General features: G+C 36.9%; 3 protein-coding genes across 4 annotated transcripts; 1 reads left to right on the top strand and 2 right to left on the bottom strand.

Moving 5' to 3' along the window:
- The first annotated feature begins 9,795 nt into the window (after positions 1-9,795).
- On the top strand, positions 9,796-10,992 carry LOC145126279 (B-cell receptor-associated protein 31-like protein). Its single transcript, XM_079061678.1, has 2 exons — positions 9,796-10,199; positions 10,391-10,992. The coding sequence occupies exons 1-2, from the start codon at positions 9,905-9,907 to the stop codon at positions 10,753-10,755; spliced, it is 660 nt and encodes a 219-aa protein (XP_078917804.1). The 5' UTR covers positions 9,796-9,904; the 3' UTR covers positions 10,756-10,992.
- A 5,416-nt stretch (positions 10,993-16,408) lies between these two features.
- LOC145125822 (uncharacterized) lies at positions 16,409-19,629 on the bottom strand. The gene is made up of 7 exons (XM_079061231.1): positions 19,503-19,629; positions 18,223-19,422; positions 18,019-18,142; positions 17,576-17,932; positions 17,385-17,507; positions 17,096-17,293; positions 16,409-16,624 (listed from the first exon to the last, which is right to left on the bottom strand). Exons 2-7 carry the CDS (start codon positions 18,477-18,479, stop codon positions 16,454-16,456), a joined length of 1,230 nt encoding a protein of 409 aa, XP_078917357.1. The 5' UTR covers positions 18,480-19,422; positions 19,503-19,629; the 3' UTR covers positions 16,409-16,453.
- A 1,195-nt stretch (positions 19,630-20,824) lies between these two features.
- On the bottom strand, positions 20,825-22,569 carry LOC145123710 (S-type anion channel SLAH1-like). 2 transcript variants are annotated; one of them, XM_079058926.1, is made up of 3 exons: positions 21,598-22,569; positions 21,083-21,376; positions 20,825-20,988 (listed from the first exon to the last, which is right to left on the bottom strand). In XM_079058926.1, the coding sequence occupies exons 1-2, from the start codon at positions 22,474-22,476 to the stop codon at positions 21,119-21,121; spliced, it is 1,137 nt and encodes a 378-aa protein (XP_078915052.1). In that variant the 5' UTR covers positions 22,477-22,569; the 3' UTR covers positions 20,825-20,988; positions 21,083-21,118. The 2 variants fall into 2 exon arrangements, with proteins under 2 accessions (XP_078915052.1, XP_078915051.1); XM_079058925.1 differs by lacking the exon at positions 20,825-20,988 and having other exon boundaries at positions 21,019-21,376.
- Between the last annotated feature and the right edge of the window lie 1,598 nt (positions 22,570-24,167).

Here is a 24,167-nt window from a genome sequence, read left to right as displayed (position 1 = left end):
AATTAGGGCTTCATTGGGCCCATTAGGCCCACTAGAGTTCCATTAAGCCCACTAGGGTTTTTATTAGGCCCACTTTGTCCAAGCATCCCAAACTAGTCCAAAACACAACAAGGCACACCGCCACCCAACACGACGGCTGGTGGCGGCAGCCACCACCTTACGGTGGTGGTTTAGAGTTTTCTTACTATTCCGATCGATTACAATGTTACAACACGATATCCGAACACATACAAACACACACTAAGCTACACACACTCATAAATAACAGACACACACACAGCCGCACTGTGGCGGCAGGTGGTGGTCGGAGGTGCTAGCCACCACCCCACGGCGGTGGTGGTGGCCCTCATGCACTTCCCGGCTAAGATAACTACACCCACAAACGGAAGAACACACACCCATCCATACTTGCTTCTGATCTGCGAGATGTACCCCAGCCACCCTCCCAGTGGCCCACGGCGACGACAACAAATGTTTTGGGACGACAGCCACCATCTCATGGTGGTGGCGGTGATCTCCTTTGGTTCTCGGTCAAGCAGCAACACATCCCGACGAGGCCTTATTCGGAATCTGGACGCAACCACCATTTAGTGGTGCATAACGACGACAATAATAGTTCAAGCAGCCACAATGGTGGCTATCAGCGGCAGAACGAAAAGGAAGAAGAATAAGGACGGCAACGACTGGTCCCGAGTGACGGTGGTCGATGCAACGGCAGGGAAATGGCAGAACAGAAGAGACGCGAAGGAGGTGGCGGCTTGTTCGACGACAACTTCAGCTTCACTAGTGGTTGTTGCGGTGGAGGAAAATGGTGGTCGCCCCCCCCCCCCCACCCCCCCACCAGGAAGCGACCACAGCGGCCATTACCCTCGGTGCCGTCAAGCGTCGATAGCCTCCAGTCGTAGCGAGCATCGCCGGTGGTCTAGCCGGTCGGAAAACGGGAGTGAAAGGGGTGGGGCGGCCGAAGGTTAGGAGGGTGGCGGCTGCATTAGATTTAGGGTTAAGGTTGTAGGTGACCGGGATAGCAAGGGTTATATACCCGGTTCTCAAACATAATCCCATAATAACATAATTAGTCCCTCCTTCCCCCATTTCTTTCAAAATAAATCCTTAATTTACCATTTAACCTCTCCTTCTGAAAATCCTTACAAATCAAGTACCAAAAATACCAATCAGCCCCCTAAGCTTTCAAATCCTTTCAATTTAAGTCCATTAATGTAACGCCCGCAGATCCGGGCTAGTCAATTTAGAGACAATGAGCGTCAAAAATGAGTTTTTGGTGGAAGATTACTTAGAATAAATAATCTTGACCAAATTGTAGAATATGTCTCAAGGGTTCCGTACATATAAAGAACGCCGAAATCCGAGTTATAACGAAGAAGTTATGGCCCGTCGAAGTTTTACGGCAAAACCGACACGGCAACTGGAGACGTAAATAGTAAATTTATGATAGAGGACTTTTTAGCCTTAGTAATCCAAACAAAAGTCGTAGTGTTCATTAAACCGAGAACATCCATAAAAAGAACACCCAAATCTGACTTCGTATGAGGAAGTTATGAATTTTCTAAGATTTGGCTTAGCAGTGCACGACCTGAAACTCGAATTTTAGTTCGAGTGGTTTTTGGCTTACGTGACCTAAATGAGAGTTGAAGATCTTATTAATAGGAACTCAACGGTAAAAAGACAAACGAAAACGGAGTCCGTATGAAGGAGTTACGAATTATTCGCGGTCATTTAACAGTCTAATCTCATCCTACTGTTAAATTTAAGATCGGTCAAGACTTAGCCGACGGAGTCTAAATGAAAGTTGTAGGTCTTGTTTTTACCTATGTGTGGATATAAAGAACGTCGAAAACGGAGCTCGTATGCGAAAGTTACGGGGTTTAGAAGTCGGCAGGGTGCTGCTGCAAAAGGGGTGACGTGGCACAATGTAGGCTACCCACGTTCTGCCACCAGAATGATGACACCTAGCCTGGACTCGACGAGTAGAAGTACCAACTCGTCGAGTAGAGCTGTTTCACAGCCTATATATAGAGGTGCCGGGTTCAACACTTCTCTCACACCTTCAACTTTCACTTTCTCTCTCTAAACTCTCTCTCTAACTCCCCAAACTCCCCCAAAAGCCTAGGAAACTTCCCTAGCACTTGAAGAAAGCCTCGGAGAACCCGGTGTCTACGAGAAAAAGAGTTTTTTCGATTTTAAACTCTGCCCGTGTGGAGCCCGGTTTTCAAGCAAACTTCCCGGTTTCGTCAAAGAAGATTATTTTTAGAAGCGAGGTGATGTCCGAATCACTCCTTATCAGGTGAGTGCATAGTTACTTTCATCTTACACATAGATATGACGTATTTTATATAAATTACGTGTTATGTGCGCATATCTACTTGAGATCCGTGCTAGATGAAGGATTTAAACTTCTTTGTTTTTTAAGATCTAAGCTGTATATATATTTTACACTTTGAGATCTATGTTGGATGAAAGATCTAACTTCTTTCTTCACAGATCTAAACCTTTTTATTCAGATCTAGGCTGTGGATGTACTTTGTTTACAGATTTGAACCTTTTTCTTCAGATCTAGGCTGTAGACGTACTTTGTTTACAGATCTGAACATTTTTCTTCAGATCTAGGCTGTGGATGTACTTTGTTTACAGATCTGAACCTTTTTCTTCAGATCTAGGCTGTAGATGTACTTTGTTTACATATATGAACCTTTTTCTTCAGATCTAGGCGGTAGATGTATTTTGTTTTCAGATCTGAACTTTTTCTTCAAATCTAAAGCTATAGAGGTATTTTATATCTACAAAAATATTGGGTAGAACATGGGTAGATAAATGATGAGGTATGAAAGATGATATAGGTGAATATTGGTAGCTGCATCATAACTTGTAGATGATTTTGAAATGCAATGTACTCTAAACATCCTAGCAGATGCGCCTATAGGATAATATCGGCAGTTGCGCCTAATAGAAAACGTCATAATCCCGGCAGCTGTGCCTAGCTGATGATATTGGCAGCCGTGCCTAAAAGATAACGCTGGCAGCTGCGCCTAATAGATGATACTGGCAGCTGCGCCTAGTTGAGAACAACACAATCCTGGCAGCTGCGCCTAAAGGATAATATTGGCAGCTGTGCCTAATAGATGACATTAGCAGTAATGGACTTCGCACGTATTCCCTAAGATAAACCTTAGGAATGAATGAATGAAGGATAACTGATTCTTAGGGTAATCCTTGAGAATAAAGATAATGAGGATGGGTAATCGGGTTGATTGTTTGATGATTAAACATAATAATTATATTATTGTGGGTTGAAAACCCTATGTACTCACCAGGTTTCCCAACCTGACCCACTCAGTTTATTTGTATCACAGGTGTCGATATAAAGCTGCATTACACTGAGAGATTAAAGAGATGTAGACCACTAGTGATAATGAATGTAAGTTCTGTTTATGCTTATGTTTCTGTATTGACGATGACCTCCCAAATGTTTTAAAATGAATGAAAATACATTTCTTCGGAAATGCTTTGATAACGTACTTATCAAGTTTTTCTGGGAACAAATTCCGCAACATTTTTATTAAAAGAGGTACTCTGATTTTTGTAAAGCATAAACAAAATCGGTCTTTTCTGGCCGTGAAAATGGGGATGTCACAGTTGGTATCAGAGCATTAGTTTAAGCGAACTAGGAATTTGTAGGATTTCTAGACTTGAACTTAGAATGCTAAGCGATGATTGTGAGGAGTGTGTCTAATATATTTTAGGTAGTACACCTGAATAGACACACGCACTAGCTTATTTAGGGAAAATGCCTAACATGCTTTTATGTGCAAAATGGTTTATGATATGCGTTATACGATCGGATCTATGGTATGTTGCCGACCGGATCTGGAAATTTTATGTGTTCAGATTTCTAAACGTTTGATTACGGTATTAGAACTGGCATGTAACTTTTCGGAGTGATAGGGAGAATTACACGTCGAATCTTTCCTATCTTAATTCTCGTCATTACACACCGAACGTCTGATTTGGTGTATAGATCGAAATGGCAAGAACCCGAAGCGGAGTCAGGAATGCAAACGGAAACAGGAATCAACCCCCAGTGATTGAGCAAATACCTGTTGTAGTAGAAGCTGCACCTGAACCAATCACCATTACTGGAGTACAAGCCATGATTCGGGCTATGATGGTTGAACAAAGGGAAGAAATGAGACAACTGTTGCTGAATAACAGAAATGAACCTTCAATTCTTGTTGAAAAACCAGAACTGAATTACGGAGAGTCTGAAGAAGGTAATAACAGTCGCACTGTTAGTCAAGTGGAACCCCCAGTGGTAAGAATGAATGACCCGGAGAGGGAAATCGACCGAGATGGACGTATGTATAAGAACTTCTTGGGTGCCAAACCACCAAGTCTTTCCGGAAACCCAAAGCCTGTGGAGATTATGGACTGGATCTCCGAAATAGAGATGGTATTTGAAAGCTGCAACTGTAGCGATAAGCAGAAAACCGTCTTTGCGGTTCGACAACTAAAGACCGGAGTCTTGATCTGGTGGAAATTGTTGGCGGATACGATGCCACGGGGAGAAGCTTTGAAGATGTCTTGGGAAGCGTTCATGGAACAGTTGAAGATGCAGTACTGCTCCGAGATAGATCTGATCGATCTAAACAATGAGTTCCAAAACTTGAAGAAAGGGAAAATGAGCATTGATGAATATGCTACTGCGTTTACTGAGAAGATGAAGTTATTCCCATACCTGGTGCCGACTGAACTCGCCAAGATAGAGAAATTTGCTAACGGATTACCATCAGACTTTGGCCCAACAGTCAAAATGGCAAGCACGTTGAAGGCAGCCGTTAGAGCAGCCAAGAATGTTGACACCCAGTTAAGAGAAAGGGGTCTGGAGGGAACTGAAGTCGGTAAGAAAAGGAAGTTCGATGGATCCTCAAGGTCCAACGAGAAGAGAAAATCCTCGAAGTCTGGTTCGAAGAAGTCCGAAGGAGGAAAAGGTGAAGTGAGATGGTGCGATAAGTGCAAGAAGAAACACTCTGGAAAATGTGGCGATGAGGTGACATGTTTCAAGTGTGGGAAGCATGGGCATTACGCTAATGAGTGTACATTCAAAAAAAGGGTGTGTTATGGATGTAATGAAGAAGGGCACTACAAGCAAGACTGCCCAAAGAGGGAAGGAGCTACAAAGCCAAATGCACCGCCAAAGGCAAGAGCATTTCAGATGATCCTTGATGAAACAGGCGACGATGCAAGAAATTAAGAGGAAGAATCTATAGAGTATTCGTATAAATAGGATCATGTGATGTAGCCTAATATAGAAGGCATAGTCTAGGTGAACTTGAACGTCTATGTAATCGTTTTAAGGAATAATATAAAACCTTCGTTTTGCTATCTGATGTGTTAAGCTGTTGTGTGAATTTTCATGTATGGTGACTTGGAAAACTACGATACAATACTTGGGACGAGTATGAGTAGGTGTGAATGGTAGTAGATGCCTATGCTACCGGAAGCACAGGACTCACGCTTGGATCAGGGAAGGTCACAAGGTTACCAAGAAGCTAGTAAATGATTCTGTTTTGTTCATGTCCGTCGCTACCATCGTTTCGGTAATGACTAAGAAGATGATTGTTATTCCGACCATAGTGGTCATATCAATTGAGTCCGAATAGGATGAGTATGTTACGTGGTTCATAGAACCAAGTTTGATGTAACATCTGACTTAAGCCAGAAGATTGAAATCAAAGCGATCAGTAGAGGTATCGCGATAATTGCTTGTAGCTAGAAATGCTACCTTTTAAGATGTGATCAGAACATGAGGGAAAGTATATTCCATTCCAAAATTTGACTCTAAGAGACCTGAGTCTAAGCATTGCAACATACGATGATAGGTCATTAGAATATGACACATTGTTCCATTGTAGTAATAAAAGAACTTATCTTAAGTTCGTATCCCGTGAGGATCGAGATTGTGACTTGAAGGTCATAATTTGGAATCTAACGTGAGATAGGGAGCAAGTGCAAGATCGAACACCGTCTGCAGTCAAGGAGTCCAAGAGTTAGATACTCATTCGAAGAAACAAGGAAGTTACGATTATTACCTAGGATGAAGAGATAACGTATGGAGTCATTATACTGCCCTGCTTCGTTGATGATTCCGGGACGTAATCATCCTAAGGGGGAGATAATTGTAACGCCCGCAGATCCGGGCTAGTCAATTTAGAGACAATGAGCGTCAAAAATGAGTTTTTGATGGAAGATTACTTAGAATAAATAATCTTGACCAAATTGTAGAATATGTCTCAAGGGTTCCGTACATATAAAGAACGCCGAAATCCGAGTTATAACGAAGAAGTTATGGCCCGTCGAAGTTTTACGGCAAAACCGACACGGCAACGGGAGACGTAAATAGTAAATTTATGATAGAGGACTTTTTAGCCTTAGTAATCCAAACAAAAGTCGTAGTGTTCATTAAACCGAGAACATCCATAAAAAGAACACCCAAATCTGACTTCGTATGAGGAAGTTATGAATTTTCTAAGATTTGGCTTAGCAGTGCACGACCTGAAACTCGAATTTTAGTTCGAGTGGTTTTTGGCTTACGCGACCTAAATGAGAGTTGAAGATCTTATTAATAGGAACTCAACGGTAAAAAGACAGACGAAAACGGAGTCCGTATGAAGGAGTTACGAATTATTCGCGGTCATTTAACAGTCTAATCTCATCCTACTGTTAAATTTAAGATCGGTCAAGACTTAGCCGACGGAGTCTAAATGAAAGTTGTAGGTCTTGTTTTTACCTATGCGTGGATATAAAGAACGTCGAAAACGGAGCTCGTATGCGAAAGTTACGGGGTTTAGAAGTCGGCAGGGTGCTGCTGCAAAAGGGGTGACGTGGCACAATGTAGGCCACCCACGTTCTGCCACCAGAATGATGACACCTAGCCTGGACTCGACGAGTAGAAGTACCAACTCGTCGAGTAGAGCTGTTTCACAGCCTATATATAGAGGTGCCGGGTTCAACACTTCTCTCACACCTTCAACCTTCACTTTCTCTCTCTAAACTCTCTAACTCCCCAAACTCCCCCAAAAGCCTAGGAAACTTCCCTAGCACTTGAAGAAAGCCTCGGAGAGCCCGGAGTCTACGAGAAAAAGAGTTTTTTCGGTTTTAAACTCTGCCCGCGCGGAGCCCGGTTTTCAAGCAAACTTCCCGGTTTCGTCAAAAAAGATTATTTTTAGAAGCGAGGTGCTGTCCGAATCACTCCTTATCAGGTGAGTGCATAGTTACTTTCATCTTACACATAGATATGAAGTATTTTATATAAATTACGTGTTATGTGCGCATATCTACTTGAGATCCGTGCTAGATGAAGGATTTAAACTTCTTTGTTTTTTAAGATCTAAGCTGTATATATATTTTACACTTTGAGATCTATGTTGGATGAAAGATTTAACTTCTTTCTTCACAGATCTAAACCTTTTTCTTCAGATCTAGGCTGTGGATGTACTTTGTTTACAGATTTGAACCTTTTTCTTCAGATCTAGGCTGTAGACGTACTTTGTTTACAGATCTGAATATTTTTCTTCAGATCTAGGCTGTAGACGTACTTTGTTTACAGATCTGAACATTTTTCTTCAGATCTAGGCTGTGGATGTACTTTGTTTACAGATCTGAACATTTTTCTTCAGATCTAGGCTGTAGATGTACTTTGTTTACAGATATGAACCTTTTTCTTCAGATCTAGGCGGTAGATGTATTTTGTTTTCTGATCTGAACCTTTTCTTCAAATCTAAAGCTATAGAGGTATTTTATATCTACAAAAATATTGGATAGAACATGGGTAGATAAATGATGAGGTATGAAAGATGATATAGGTGAATATTGGTAGCTGCATCATAACCTGTAGATGATTTTGAAACGCAATGTACTCTAAACATCCTAGCAAATGCGCCTATAGGATAATATCGGCAGCTGCGCCTAATAGAGAACGTCATAATCCCGGCAGTTGCGCCTAGCTGATGATATTGGTAGCCGTGCCTAAAAGATAACGTTGGCAGCTGCGCCTAATAGATGATACTGGCAGCTGCGCCTAGTTGAGAACAACACAATCCTGGCAGCTGCGCTTAAAGGATAATATTGGCAGTTGTGCCTAATAGATGACATTAGCAGTAATGGACTTCGCACGTATTCCCTAGGATAAACCTTAGGAATGAATGAATGAAGGATAACTGATTCTTAGGGTAATCCTTAAGAATAAAGATAATGGGGATGAGTAATCGGGTTGATTGTTTGATGATTAAACATAATAATTATATTATTGTGGGTTGAAAACCCTATGTGCTCACCAGGTTTCCCAACCTGACCCACTCAGTTTATTTGTATCACAGGTGTCGATATAAAGCTGCATTACACTGATAGATTAAAGAGATGTAGACCACTAGTGATAATGAATGTAAGTTCTGTTTATGCTTATGTTTCTGTATTGACGATGACATCCCAAATGTTTTAAAATGAATGAAAATACATTTCTTCGGAAATGCTTTGATAACGTATTTATCAAGTTTTTCTGGGAACAAATTCCGCAACATTTTTATTAAAAGAGGTACTCTAATTTTTATAAAGCATAAACAAAATCGGTCTTTTCTGGACGTGAAAATGGGGATGTCACAATTAATTACCAAACACACCATGACTTCTAAAATCCTTTCAAATTAAATCCAGAACTTACACTAGAACCCCCGGAGATTCAAATCTCGTTGTTTGACTTCCCGAAACCAACACCCCACTAATTATTATTTGACTTTGGACTATAATAATATATATAATAATAATAAAATTTTTGGATTTTCTCAATACATATAAATTTTTCTTGATCACAATTACCAATAAAAACCACAAATGAGTGCCATGATGCACCTTTGCGTGTAGTCATGGTTCAATCCACCACACCTTATGCAATAAAGTTTCAGTCATTCTCCCCACTTGCCCACACACACTGACACACGTTCTATTTGTTTAATTGCCAAGACCCCCATATATATTTCTAAGCATGGTAGCCATGATTTCAATGATGTTAAGGTTTTGCAACTGTGCGTTACTTTTGGGACTTCAAAAGTACATATAGTAAAAGCTCAAGGGCTTGTTTTTTAAAATAGTTTATGAATAATGAACACACGATATTCATAACTACCACACAACCACCAAGCAGTCGACATTGTTTACATAAAAGATGTAAACAGTTATTATTATTATTATTATTATTATTATTATTATTATTATTATTATTATTTTTGTATACTTTAAACCAAATGTAATATATTATAGTAAAATTTTATAATTATGAATTACTCATTCAATCATTATTTTAGTAGACTTTTAATGATAAATTTTATTTATTTTTAAATATATTTACAAAATTACAATACAAGATCTTCTATTTTAACTAGTTTTTATTTTATACTTTGTATTTAATAGAAATAGAGTGCGATAGTGAATTATAAAAAAATAGTGAGAACATTTTTTCTATAAAAAAGAGCCATCTATGTCTAAATAACAAATTAAATCTTAAAAAGATCTCAACTAACTTCTAATTTTAGTTTTATTGACTATCATCCAACCAAAATACATATAAAATGTCCGTCATTAATGTAGTTGAAATATCGGTCACCAAACGCCCATAAAAGCAAAATATATTAAAGTATGAGGGTATATTTGATAATATGTCAATACATTGAGGACTGAAATGTAATATCTAGAAGTTTCTAACGAAGTCCGTGAAATGTACACAAACCCTCCACTGTTATTCTTCTTCCTGTCAAACTTTGAGAGTCCGTACATCTCAAGCCTATGCTACTACCCTGCTAAACTGTACAGTAACGTCTGCGCTAATCGATTCACAGCCATGATTCATATTCTCTTCGCTCTCATACTCGCCGAGATGGCATTGATCGTGATTTTCGTGTTCAAAACCCCTCTAAGGAAGTTTGTTATCATGGGTTTGGATCGAGTCAAGCGTGGTCAAGCACCGATCGTTGTGAAAGCCGTTGGATCGACTATATTCGTCGTGATGATGTCTAGTGTGTATAGTGTGATGCAGATCCATAATCGCCGAAACAGAGACGACGACGGCGGTGGCGAACTAACTCCAACTGATCAGATTCTTGCCGCCAGACATCTCCTTGAAGCTTCTCTCATGGGTACGACTTCAGTTTTATTACTTTTTCTGTTCTTTGCGTAATTGAGGTTATATATGTGTGATTGACATCAGGATTTAGGGTTTCATGGATTCAATTTTGTTTACTTGAGCATATTAGCGTTTGAATGATACTGCTTGATTGGGAATTTTTGGAATTAGGGCTAGAAATTGATTAACCCAAAATTCTTGCAGGATTCTCGTTGTTTCTTGCACTAATGATCGACAGACTGCACCATTACATCAGAGAACTCCGCATCAGAAGAAAGAACATGGAGGCAATCAAGAAACAAAACCGGATCATGGAAAACGGGAAAACTGGAAATCAAGATGAAGTGAAAGCTTTAGAAGACGAATTAAGTACCCTAAAAGACAAAATTACACATCTTAAATCAGAACTTGATGAAAAGACAAAAGAAGCAAGTGATGCAGAAGCCAATGCGACTGCAATGAAGAAACAATCTGAAGGGTTTCTTCTTGAGTATGACCGTTTGCTTGAGGAGAACCAAAACTTTAGAGCTCAGTTGCAGTCATCTGAACGAAGATCAAGAGCTATTTAGGATTTTTATCACTTCTATTATCTAATCTAATACACTGGTTTCTTTCCTGTTTTTGAAAGTTCTTGAGTTTCTGAGTTTTTGTGTATGTGTTATGCTCTCACCCCACATATTTGTTTGGTTTTTCCCTGTGATATAAATGGTGGTAGAAACTAGTTAATAGGTTAAGGGGAAATACCATCTGGTTTGTACAAGGAATGATTTTTGATCTTTTCACAGAAAAATGGAAGTTTACATCAATCTGATCTTCAAGATGTTTGGAATATACTTGGGACATATTGAGAGGATGTTGTGAATGATTAGTCATACATGTACATTATTAGTACATATAACTTGCTTTATTTATGTTTATATAACATAAAATTGTTTTTGGAATGTGAGAGTAACATTTGTGGTGTTATTTATATCGAGATGTATGTACATATATTATGATGGGAATATAGGGGAGTAGGAGATGTGTGTCTTATACTTTAGGTATATGTATTTGTTGTTAAGTAAAAGGAGGGATTAGCTCGGTGGAAGATTAACTCGGGATTATAGAACGTTTATAGACGATCTTTTGTATTAATGCCTATTCTTTATGTATTCATAAGTTTTGGTATTGAACGTAAACTTCGGGTAAACATGATTTTGAACATGATTTGGAACAAAATTTTCGGGTGTATTCTGATACGAAAGTGAGTTGTTGCAAGTTGTATTATAATCTTGATTTAAATATACTATTTGTATAATGCTAGATTCCTAATCTTAAACCAATAAGAAGAAACAAGGAATGGTAGATGACTAGAGTTTGTTGTTGTAGGTTAGCTAACTCTTTAAGACATAATATGCATCATCATGACTAATATGAATATAGTCGATCTATGTTTTAACAGCCACTATGTTAAAAAAATAAAATTGTGTAGTCAACAATAATTTTAGAAGTAGTGAAATATTGAAAATTTAATGATGAGATTCCAATTTATAACCAAATTGATTTTGACTTGATAAATTCATCTTAAAAGCTCAACCATAATATAAGTAATAGAAATTACCTTATTTCTTCCAACTTCATCTTTACTTCATGTTTCCCTTATTTCTTCATTTTTCCCTTTTATTGTCTAAAGACCAAAATAACAATTGCTTTTACCATTGATATTTAATAAAGGCCCAACTACCATTAATATATACTTAGCATAAACATTAAAACCCGGATATTTTCTCTACGTATTTTGTAATTTCATATATGATACACAATTTTACAAATCCGCAAAGTCTATGTACAACACTCCAATGCATTTATCATATCATCATAAAACATTGAAACATCTACTAATATCATTAATCGCTTGTAATTGCTTATCCAAATTTTGGGATGTTATATCGGTTGACAACTTGACATGGCTCAAGGATCTCTTCATTTTTGTCCACTGATGTTGCTAACCTACATTCAATCTCAAAATCTAAAGAAACATTGAAAAGACAAACTTTTTCAACTATAGTACAAGCATTAGTGTTAGACCAATAAAAAGGTTATATAATCAAAATTATATGAATGCGCACCTTGGATCTGTGACACCCTTAATAAAAACCGTTGCAATTGTTAGATGTCGTCAATGTATTGATATTATTGTTGGTGATTTTAGTGTCACCTGACATTTTGTGTAATTGGAACTGACATGTGAGTTAAGAGACTTATTATTTGTACTATATATATTATATGTTTGATGAATGTGGAGTGCATGCATATATAAGATCGAATTATAAGCCGATACGACAGAAATGCGAGGGTTAAGAAGGTCGCGCCCCCTTGCAGGGCCCTAAGAGCAACGCCCCTAGCAGGGTCCAAGGGCCAGAGCCCCTGGCGGTTTTGGAAACCATTGATTATGCCATTACATTATAGTGGGTGATTATGGTAAGATTGTTAAATATTGTCAGTTTTGGAAACCATTGATTATGCCATTAAATTCTACATTCTCCTAACTAATTTAGAAGATAACTGTAACGCCCCGTTTCGAATCATTCCCAATTTGGGATGGTGATCAAGGAGTGGGTATTAGATGAATTAGAACCATTGAAGAGTTGAGTTTGGGCCCATTTGGAGGTGGATGATGTAGTTTGGATGATCCAATTATTTGGTTTGTGTTTTGGAGCCCAAGGGTATCGGTAAAGGCGTTGGTTCGGGCCATTTATGGATTTTGGATCTAAGTTCGGCTGGATTTCAAGATAAATAAAGTTGATAGAAGCGTAGGGATTCTCGTTAGATTTTCGTGGATATAAAGAACGTCAAAATCGGAGTTATAACGAAGAAGTTATGGCCATTTGAATTTAGAAGAGTTTTGGGCCAAAACCGGGTACGCATGACGTACCAAGTAGGAACGCATGGCGTTCAAAAGGAAAATAGACATGGGTGCATATGGGAACGCCCTGCGTTCCCCAAGGGAACGCTCTGCATTCGTCTGGGCAGACTAAACCCTAAATTTCGGGTCTTGAGAACTATTTAAACACCTTAACTCACCTCCAACCTTTATTCTCTCAGCCTCCACTGTACCTTAAGCCTCTATTCGAAACCCTAACCCTAATTGTGAGTGTGTGAGCTTTTAAGACCATATTTGAGTGTATTTTGGAGTTCTTGAAGAAGAGTGACCACCTTGGAGTCTCATTGATCAAGGAAGAGCTTTTGGATCCAGGTTCTCCAACCCATTTGCAAGTATCAGAAGGTATAAACTTTCTAACTTGCCACCTTATGGCTTAAGATCTAGATTAGGGGTTGTTTTGTGCTTCTTATGATCATATGGATGCTCTTTGGGAGTTTGAGCTACTCCAAGAGCCTAGGATTGAAGATCCTCACGTTTCTGAGTTGTTAGAGTCATAAAAATGGTAACTTGATGGCTAAGGACCAACCATGCAAAGGTTTTGGGTCTTGGTTTATGGATTAGAAGCTTTAATGGATGTTTGGGTCCTTTTTGGACCATGCAAAGTCACCAAGTCCGTGACTTTATGATTCTAGAGGTCCTAGATGGGTTGGATATACGTTTGGATAGCATGACTTTAAGCATTACGTGCTTAATAAGCCTTTTTGGAGTCAGCATGCGAACACACCGCGTAGGGTTGAGGAACGCCCTGCATTCCGAGTTGAGTTCGCGACCCGAGTCGATGGCGAACGCCCAACGCTCCACTAGGGAACGCTGTGCGTTCGGGACATCAGTGGGATTTCAGATCTTTTTGCCTTGGAATGGGTTTTGGGGTTTGGGCTTTTGTGATGGGGTTCCATATATCATTATTAGCAGAGTAGAGGCGGGGCCCGTGATAGGAGAGAAGTGAGTGTGGGAGGGGGCCCGTATCTCACTATCAGCAGGAGTATGGATGGGGTTCCATGACTCATCAGTAGCAGGACAGGGGCGGGGCCTAAGTTAGGCGAGGCCTTAGAACAGGAAATACATTTAGAGTATGTTTGCTTTATGTGCTAGTATGTTTATGTGATTGTGTGTGTATAGCGGGCGAGGCCCAGAGACAGGCGAGACCTAAGAGAAACAGATCTGTATACCGAGCGGGACTCGATGCCAGGCGGGGCCTGATGTCGGGCGGGGCCCGATGCCGGATAGAGTCCGATGTCGGGAGGGGCCTGATGTAGGGGCGGGGGCCTAGTATATGTGCTTATGTGTATGGTATGTGGTAGTATGGGGAACTCACAAAGCTTCGTGCTTACGGTTTTCAGTTTTGGTTTCAGGTACTTCCAGTAGCGGAGGGAAGAGCTCGGGATGACTGCATTGCACACACCATGATGTTTAGCCTGGGATGTTTACTCTGATGTTTTGATTTGGAAACTCTGATAATAATGTTTTGAAATACTTTGACTCACGTTTTGATGGAATGATTTGATAACTATGGTTTTATTTAATGGTTTATTAATGGATTAAAATGAAATTTTGGACCGTGTTTTAGGGATGTTTCAATAACAACCCTAATATGTAATGTATATATATATATATATATATATATATATATATATATATATATATATATATATATATATATATATATATATATATATATATATACACGACACCTCTTTTGAGCCATAGACAGAACCCTTCTCCGCTCTTCTTCTTATAGAACGAACTCAAAAACTCTCTGACGATTTGGCCTGTGTTTCTGTGCCTAGATACACAAGTGTCCTTTTGGATTATCCTAGACTGGATTTCCTGTAACCTAGGTATAGGGTGGAAATATCAGTTTGGAAAGTAAACATACCCGATCCATAAGGAATCTGGTTTTCCACCATCACCCTAATATACCCCAATAATCGAACGGATATTCTCGTCTGGTGGAAATGGTAGAATCAATGTACGATTTGACCACCAAGTTCATGAAACTGGACAAGTTTGGAGGCAATGATTTCAGGTGCTGGTATAAGAAGATGTTATTCATGCTGACCACACTGAAGGTTGCGTATGTCCTGAGTACTCAAAGGCCAAAAGTGGTGAAGAACGAGACATTAGAAGAAACCATGAGGAGGAGCAAGTGGGAAAACGATGACTACATCTGTAGAGGTTGCATTTTGAATGGTATGGCTGATTCTTTATTCGATATCCATAGTGAGGCAAAAATACAAAGGAGTTGTGGGACACTCTTGAGTCAAAATACATGGTCGAGGATGCTTCTAGCAGGAAGATTCTGGTCACTGATTTTAATAACTATAAAATGATTGAGTCAAGATCTTTCATGGAACAATACAACGAAATCCTTTGCATTTTGGGTCAATTCAAACTACATAACATGAATATGGATGAAACCGTTGTTGTGCCAAGTGTAATTGGCAAACTTTCACCATCGTGGAAAGACTTCAAACATAATCTAAAACATTAAAATGTGGAAATTGTTTATGGTTCAACTTAGTAGTCATTCGCGCATTGAAGAATCCCTTCGTGTGCAAGAGAGTGACAAAAAAACAAAGAAAAAGTTGGATATGGACAACCCTCGGTTCATGAGGTTGAAAACAAACCAAGAAATCCGAACAACAAAGGACATGGAAAATGCAATTAATAATATATCCCAAATAATTCCAACAAAAAGAAAAAGGAACTGGTTTGTTGGAGGTGCTTCAAAGTGGGACATTAGAAGTGTGATTGTCATGTGAATTTTCACTACTAGAAATACAGGCTTCAACGACAGAAATATCAGTCGGAAATCCGTCGCTAAAGACCTTCAGCGACCGATCAGCGACATAATGAGTCCACCAGTAAAAGCTTTGTCGCTGAAGGTTAGCGACAGAATCAACGACGAATTTTTTTTGTTAGCGACAGATTATCTTGTCACAGAATGTTCTTGAAAAAGTTAATGTCCATTGTAAATCTGTCGTTGATGATATAATAACAACGGTTTAACAACCAATTATGATGTCGCAAAAAATTCCTAGCACTGTTCAGATCCGTCGCTGAATTGTTTATATGATATAATAACCGATTATTTGTCACTATTCCATAATCAAAATCAAATGCTATGTTACAAAGCTAAATAAGACATTCATATTCGATTTCAAAACAATAAATTCCACTACCAAAATGAACATTAACATTTGATTTCAAAACATTAAAATTCGACTACCAAAATGAACATTAATATTTGATTTCAAAACACTAAAATTTGACTACCAAAATAAATATTCATACTCGATTTCAAAGTATCAAAACCAAGTCACAAAAGTTAAAAGTGCCAACGTCTAATTAGTACTATTTCCTTGGGCGAGCTTTAGTATTTCGTTATACATCTTCGCAATTTCTTGTTTTTGTGCCTCCATTTTTGCACGTTCGGCCAAAAGCTCTTGCTTCATTTCTTCATGTTCCGACTTAAGTTCTTCCTTCATCTCTTCACGGATTCGATCCATGATGACCTACAAAGTAAATTAACAAATATAAAGTTAAGTGACATGAATAACACTAATAAGTACAAAAATAAATAAAATAACAACTAAATACAAACAACACCAACAAGAACAACACTTTCAAGATGATCCAACCAACAATAGCATTGTACTTTCAAGAAGGAAAACAGGTCAATATTATACTTTCAAGATGAACCAACCAAGAATAGCATTGTACTTTCAAGAAGTAAAATAGAAAAACAAACCAACATCAAGATGAACCAAGAATAACATTATACTTTCAAGGAGGAAAACATTAAAACAAGACAACAGGTGATGATGAAAATATGACAACATTGTACTTTCAATATAAACCAACCAATAACAACATTGTATTTTCAAGGAGGAAAATATGAAAACAGGTGAACATTGTACTTTCAAGTATGAAAACAGAAAACCAGGAAAATAAAATAACAGGTCAGCGAAAGAGAATAAACAAACCTCTAAGTTGTCTGAAGATGTACTTGGAGCTGCTAAAGAAGGCATCAAAAACCTTTCTGGATCAGACACAGAACCAAATCCAAGAACTCTTCCTTTCTTGATCCCTCCACTAGCTTCAATCCATAGTTCATGATCATAAGGGGGACGACTATCACTGTCATCACCATATCTAGCCACCATAACGTCCTTATATGCATTCTATATTATCACAAACCAATTAGTATATATTAAAAGTAAATATATATCATCAAAGAATAATTAATTTATTTATTAAGGATTCAACAAATACCACAACTATTCCGGCTTTAGGTGTAATGTACTTGGTATTTGAAGTGCCTTCTTTTGGTTGTTTAGTTCGGTGTGTTTTTTCAAAAAGTTCAAGTTGAGTAGGTGGGCGTTTAAGCTTTAATTCCTACAAATTTTCAAGAAATGAGACACATACCACCAAACAAAGCTAACACATTTTACAAAATATCATACCAATATATCTCTATGATGTGAAATCGGGATAGAACCGCAACAGTGTTTGGAAATTGAACCATATTCCATTTTGTTTCTATTTTCCTTTGCAGAATTTGACTTTTGTTTCCATTTTTCCGTGTTCCAAACTTTATCAATAATTTCTTCCCAATATTCTGATCTTATCCATTCCGGGCGAAACGGCTTTAGAATGGTTAAATTACCTTCTAATGATACATTGACACTTTTAGCCTTTGCAAGTTTGACAGATTCATCTCGTGCATTTTTTAAAGTGTCAGAAAAACGCCTTTTCATGACATTCTCCCATGCAACTTTAATAACTTGATCAGTGTACTTAGCTTCCCATTGATATAATTCCTACACAAATCACAATCATACAATTATCCATATCCTATACAACAAGATCTAGTATTTTAAATTTGGAAACATTACTATGTTCAAACCTTAAAGTGCTGCCAAAGTGCCTCACGGTTAATCAAGTCAACATTTCTCCATGAGCTCCATGGGCCATTAAACATCGACTTCAATGTAGAAGTGACTGCCCGGATAGCTTCAGGACTTGTAAATCTAGAAAAAAAATAACACCAATACAGTTAGTATCATACTTAACATATAACTTTGTTTGAATATATATTATATATACATACTGTCCAGCAACATTGAGGCTAATCATCTTCCTAGATGACGGGTCAATAGGAATTTGCTCCAACACATTTGATCCTTTAACCCTTTGAGATGAATCAGCAGATTGATCAGTAGAATTAGATCCCAGACTTGGTGTACCATGCATGTTTGTTTGTTGTATTGGAAAATAATCATTGGTTGACTGAGGGTTGTTTATATCTCTGCAAAAACTACTACGAGCACCACCACGAGCACTATCACGAACACCACGCCGCGCCATATGAAGCACTGAAACAAAAAAAAAAGATTTGCTTTAGTAACCATTGGCCATGCATCAAAATCATTCAAATTTAACAGGTGTTTGCAAAATACATATGGATACATCACATAACATATAAGTTTCCAAAATTAACATTGTTCCAAAATACATAATTTCATTCATCAGAATCATTCAAGTTATCATCAAATTCTTCTTCCTCATCTGTGTTATCATCAAATTCTTCTTCATCAGCCGAACCATCTGAATTATCATCAAATTCTTCTTCCTCTTCGCTCACTTCTATATATGTAATGACGGGGTCATTATCAATAACTTCTTCTGGTTCTCCTTCACTGACAAAACATATAGGTTCTTCTGCCTCATCTTCACTACTACTTCTGGTATCTATTAATTCTCCACTATCTTGAAAGAATTGCTCCTCCTCCTCATCATCATTCGCTTCTTCACTAGCTGGTTCTGGTAGTTCATATATGCTACGTGGCTTCGTTTTGACAACAACCCACCAAGCTTTCAAATCATTTGTCATTGAAGGATATGGTGCATAATACACTTGAGTAGCTTGGGACGCTAGGATAAAATGATCATTGTTCCTTAGCCTTGACTTGTATTTAACATCAACCAAATTATGTTTACTATTGATGTTAATCCCTTTGTCAGCATCAAACCAAGTGCACTTGAATAACACAACAACACAACGCCTTACAACTTGATATTGTACTTCTAGGACCTCATCCAATAATCCATAGTAGTCACACTCATTCTCATCGTAACAAGACCCTTTCACACATACCCCGCTATTATGTGTGACTCGACCATCGCCATATTTTTTGGTGTGGAACTTATAACCATTAACAAAATAGCCCTTATGTTCTAAAACATGACGTAATGGTCCTCGTGCAAGGCCTTTTAGATTCTGATTAACATCATATGATTCTTGAGAAACCTAAAATGAAATAGATAATCATTAAATGAACCACATGTATACTAGATACCATTTAATAGAAGTTTTCATGCAATACTCACATGTGTTTTGAACCACTCGGCAAAATGTTGATCCCTAAACCTTGCTAGGGTTCCTTGATCCATATGTGGTTGTCCTTGGCTTGCAAAATGTTCAAACTCCCTTCACAAATAAGAAATCACATTTTTAATATATGTTATGTATATGTGTGTATATAAAAAATATTATGTATGTTATTTATGTTTTATATATTTGGATAGATTTTCCCCTGAACAAGAAATTTGATCCTGATAAGTCTCAAAATGTTTAAATTTTAAATGGTTTTTCAATTGATTGTTAAACTGTTTGGAGAGCTTGACATTAATGATTATATTATCAAATTAGATCATTATTATACTTCTATTGGACTTCTTGTATGTTTTGGGGCTGTTCTTTGTATGTTTTGTATGCCCTCTATTTTTCGGACAGATTTGCCCCTGGACAGATTTACACCTGAACAAGAACTAACCATTTAATTTTTAAAAATTAAGATAAACATGTAATTTTTGTAATATATGTTATGTATATGTATGTATGTAAAAAGTATTATGTATGTTATTTATGTTTTATATATTTGGACAGATTTGCCCCTGAACAAGAAATTTTGTCCTGATAACAAAAGGATTAAATTTTAGATGGTTTCTCATTTTCCTGATTTTATTTGTTTCAGGTCTTTGATTATATTGTTGTTTTAGTCTGTTCATAATGTGATGATCATATAGTTGATTATATTGCTAATTTCATTTGTCTCATCTGTTGATTTCATTTGTCTCATCTGCTGATTTCATTTGATTACTGCTGAATAAGGTTTTTATGTTTTGAATCAAATTGTCAATAGATTGAAAATGATTCAAACTTTTGTCATCAAATTGGAATGGACTCAAACGTTACTGTTGGAATGGATTGAAAGTATTAAATGTTAAAACTGATTGGAAATGATATTGTCGTAAGATTGTTGATTCCATTTGTATCTGATTGGAATGGATTCAAAAGTTTCACTGTTAAAAAACGTAAATATTCAAGGTGATAATGAAAATTGGTGTTCAACGTTATATAAAAAAAATTAGACAAAAAGAAATTGATATTTTTACATAAGAAAAAAAAAGAAATTGATAAATTAAGAAGAAAAACAAACAATTCGTTTCTCTCTCTTTATATATTTTTGGTAATTGAAAAACATTTTTTTCTTATATCTTTGTCGATTAAAAGAAGGGGCATAAAAGAAAAACAAACTATCGTTTTATGTTTTTAAATTAGGACTATCATATTCTAATTTTTTTTAACGTTTTTTTTCATGTAATGTTTTTTTTTAAATGTTATGTCTAAACTAGGATTTATTTAAATGGATTCTTATATGTTTGTTTTTATAATTATTACCCGTGAGTTTCCCATATTACAAAACAATACAAATTCATCTTGTGTACGAACATAATATGGATCTGCTGTGAACTGAAATAGCGGCTTCTTTCCAGGGTATCTATGCACCAACACATCTGTTTACCTTTTAATCTATAAAAGTAAAAATGTAATATAAACATATTAAAAGCCAACCATCATCAAGTAGCATATGCATACATTAGAAAAGATTAAAACTTCACAAGACCTGCAACAAAGTTCTACATTTGGAAAATGCAGACCCTTAACTTTTATCAGAGAAACTGAGAATGGGGTTGCGAAGAAGTGAGTCAATTTTCAATGTCGAGCAGACCAACAGAAAAACGAAAACAAGAACCGAAATCGCTGATAAAACAAGTGCCAATCCGTTGGCTGCCATCCCCTTCGCCTCTTGAGAGTATTTCGTGGAGGCCAGTGCAAGGAAGGACAACGGGAAGGAGAAGGCCCACCATGCTACACTGAAGCTTTTCATCGATTTCTTGAATAGAGCTGGTCGACTAGCCTGTTTTCATCAAAAAGTCGGACATAAATCAAGCGTCAAATATTTTAGTATAAAATCATAAATTAAAGTATTTGTCTTCTTAAAATTAGAGTAAGTTAGAAAAGTAGTCCCTTGATCAATTCCTTCTGCGAAATAGCCATTTGTTATGTCGTTTCACAGTTTTTCTTGGTGCATGTTTTTATTATTAGATTAGTTCTATGGTATCAAGAACGAGTACGTACCAATGATGCAAAGAGAAATAAGGATAGAAAGAAGAGCATCTTGCAAAGGATATCAAAGTTCCCAGTAATCGATTTCCATGCTAAGGCCGCCATACTCGGGGTGGCGACGAACAGGAAGAAGACGGGTCTGAGTCGAGAGGGGAGGTGATTATTTCCCGATAATCGCTGGTAAAGGGTGATAAATACCACCAAATAATGTGTCATCCCTAACGTAAATAAGCAAATACCACTCTCTGTCCATCCCATTTTAATGGCAGCATGGGCTCCAACCAAGTTCCCGATAACGGATAACTGGCTTGTAGGGTTAGCAACCATCGAAAGAAACCTTTTTTCCGTCGTGAACCACTGCCCATATATCTTAACGTCAAGAGCAATGACAGGGATGATAAGGGGCCACCATACATATTCGTAAGAGTATTTATTTGGAAATATGAATGATGGCGCTGAGCGAAGTAACAAAAGTGATGATATCCAAGGTGCAAAGAGGTAATTTACTCCAACATGGTGATGGTATTCGGCTTTCACCATGTTGAAGTGGAAAATGCACCGGAGAACATAGAGAACGGAGAGAGATATGAACACGCATAACGCAAGGCACCATATGAGGAAGTACGCGGTCGAAGGTAACTTAGTGAACAAATTATCGATTGTTGGTGAAATATCTGCTTGTTCACTTAGGTTTTTCCATAACAAAGCTTGACCACCAAGGGACATGCAAATCCTAAAGTACCCTGCATTGATCCTCGCTATAATGGCTTGTTGTGATCGTTTTGTGGGGATTTCGTGGTTTCTAACAGTCGATTGCTTCGTGGATCGTTCTTGATGTTTGATGGTTGAAGAGTCGATAATGACCTCCAATCCTATTTCGGGATTCACCATTGATGGACACGAGGCAGGTTGTAAGGTTTCTGAAGATAAAGTGCAGAGGGTTTGAAGGTTTATAACGATGGCGATGTCTTGTGTTTAGAATGTTTGCTTTATATAAGAGAATCGAGTTTGGTAATAGAACGAGACAAAATTGGACGTAAGAAAGATTCGGGTTAGTAGTGCAATCGCCCACTTGATACCAGCCAAAAGCAAAACCACTTTCATCCACTTTCATCCCCCCCCCCCCCCCCCCCCCCCCTTTTCATTTTAATATAAGTTTTAGAATACGACCATATATAGTTATATATTGTTGTGGCAAGGCTTCATATCCATTAAAATTCAAGGTTACATCCCATATCTTTAAGTTTAATCCGTTGAATTGAATGTGAACTAATATTATTTCTAACTTTTTTATTAAACTATGTATGATGAAGCTTTTATATATATATATATATATATATATATATATATATATATATATATATATATATATATATATATATATATATATATATATATATATTATTGTAATCTAATTAATTATTGTGTGGATGTAGGAATGATTGTGGACTAATCATTTCAGTTATTTTAAGCAAATGATTAATAAATATTATTGAATTAAAAATAATTGAAAAATACCATCTAAATTCATTGTAAGGGTATTTTAGTCAAATAACATAATTTTAAAAAAGGAAAATTACATATTTTAAGAACAAATAATTCTCTAAACTTTAAAGTTTTGATTTTTGTTGATAATAATTATATTAATTCGGACATTCTAAAAGAATATATTCATATTATCTTGAAAAAACCATTATATTCTGACAGATTATTATAAACATATACTATCAAAATTAATATTTTTTAATGAATACAAATTTTTTATGAAACGGATTTTAATGTTTTAGAATCAGTAATTAGATTCAATCTTACAGAATACAACTATGAACATAAATTACATTCATTCTGAAAGAATACAACTAATAATGATTAACAATTACATTTATTTTTAAGGGAATACAATTGAGAGTGGTTAAACATCAAATAAAAACATTGTAATCTAAGTACAACACTAATACATTCTTAGAGAATATTGTTGCTAATCCATTCTGGTAGAATATATTGTTAATCCATTCTGAACGAATATTGTTGTTACTTCTCACATGTTCACACTATGTACTCCCATCCGATGTGAATGACACAAAGAACTGGTTTCCAATTTCGTTGACCTGGTTTTGTTTAAGAAAAATATAATAAAATGTTAATAGTCATAAAAACAGATGACTAAAGATTTGACTAAATGATTGCTCACCTGAATGTTCCAAATCTTGCAGTTGTATATGTGGAACATTGTAGCATAAACAATCATTTAACCCACAACAAAATGCCACAAAAATAAGGAAGAAAAGATTACCCAATGTTGTGGTGGTCTCTTCCATATAATTCTTTGACCACTTATTTGATTACACAGTGATCCAAGCATTGACACATATAAAACCTTTTTGCATTACACGGTGATGATAGGTAATAGAAATATATTAAATTTAAATAATCTTCTTTCTTTCTTGTGAACTGTGTGCTTGGCAGATTTTAACCAACCAATTTTCAATTACAAAAAACAAATAAATAAAATAAACCTCAAATCTCTTTTTGAACAGTCCAACATACGAACTAAATCATAGGAAAATATTGAATTAATGGCA

Source organism: Lactuca virosa, chromosome 7 (assembly GCF_052849685.1).
Source record: "Lactuca virosa cultivar CGN04683 chromosome 7, Lactuca_virosa_CGN04683_v6, whole genome shotgun sequence".
In the NCBI taxonomy this organism is placed as follows: domain Eukaryota; kingdom Viridiplantae; phylum Streptophyta; class Magnoliopsida; order Asterales; family Asteraceae; genus Lactuca; species Lactuca virosa.
This window is presented reverse-complemented; position numbering and strand designations above follow the sequence as displayed.

Bases quoted from the DNA above. Each gene is read 5' to 3' on its own strand.
- LOC145125822 (XM_079061231.1), bottom strand. From the start codon at position 18,479: ATGGCGCGGCGTGGTGTTCGTGATAGTGCTCGTGGTGGTGCTCGTAGT. The intron at 18,143-18,222 runs GTATGTATATAT...TTTTTTTTCTAG, and splicing joins AGCCTCAATGTTGCTGGACA to ATTTACAAGTCCTGAAGCTA. The intron at 17,508-17,575 runs GTATGATATTTT...GAAAATTTGTAG, and splicing joins CACATCATAGAGATATATTG to GAATTAAAGCTTAAACGCCC.
- LOC145123710 (XM_079058926.1), bottom strand. From the start codon at position 22,476: ATGGTGAATCCCGAAATAGGATTGGAGGTCATTATCGACTCTTCAACC. The intron at 21,377-21,597 runs GTACGTACTCGT...TGATGAAAACAG, and splicing joins TATTTCTCTTTGCATCATTG to GCTAGTCGACCAGCTCTATT.
- LOC145126279 (XM_079061678.1), top strand. From the start codon at position 9,905: ATGATTCATATTCTCTTCGCTCTCATACTCGCCGAGATGGCATTGATC. The intron at 10,200-10,390 runs GTACGACTTCAG...AAATTCTTGCAG, and splicing joins CCTTGAAGCTTCTCTCATGG to GATTCTCGTTGTTTCTTGCA.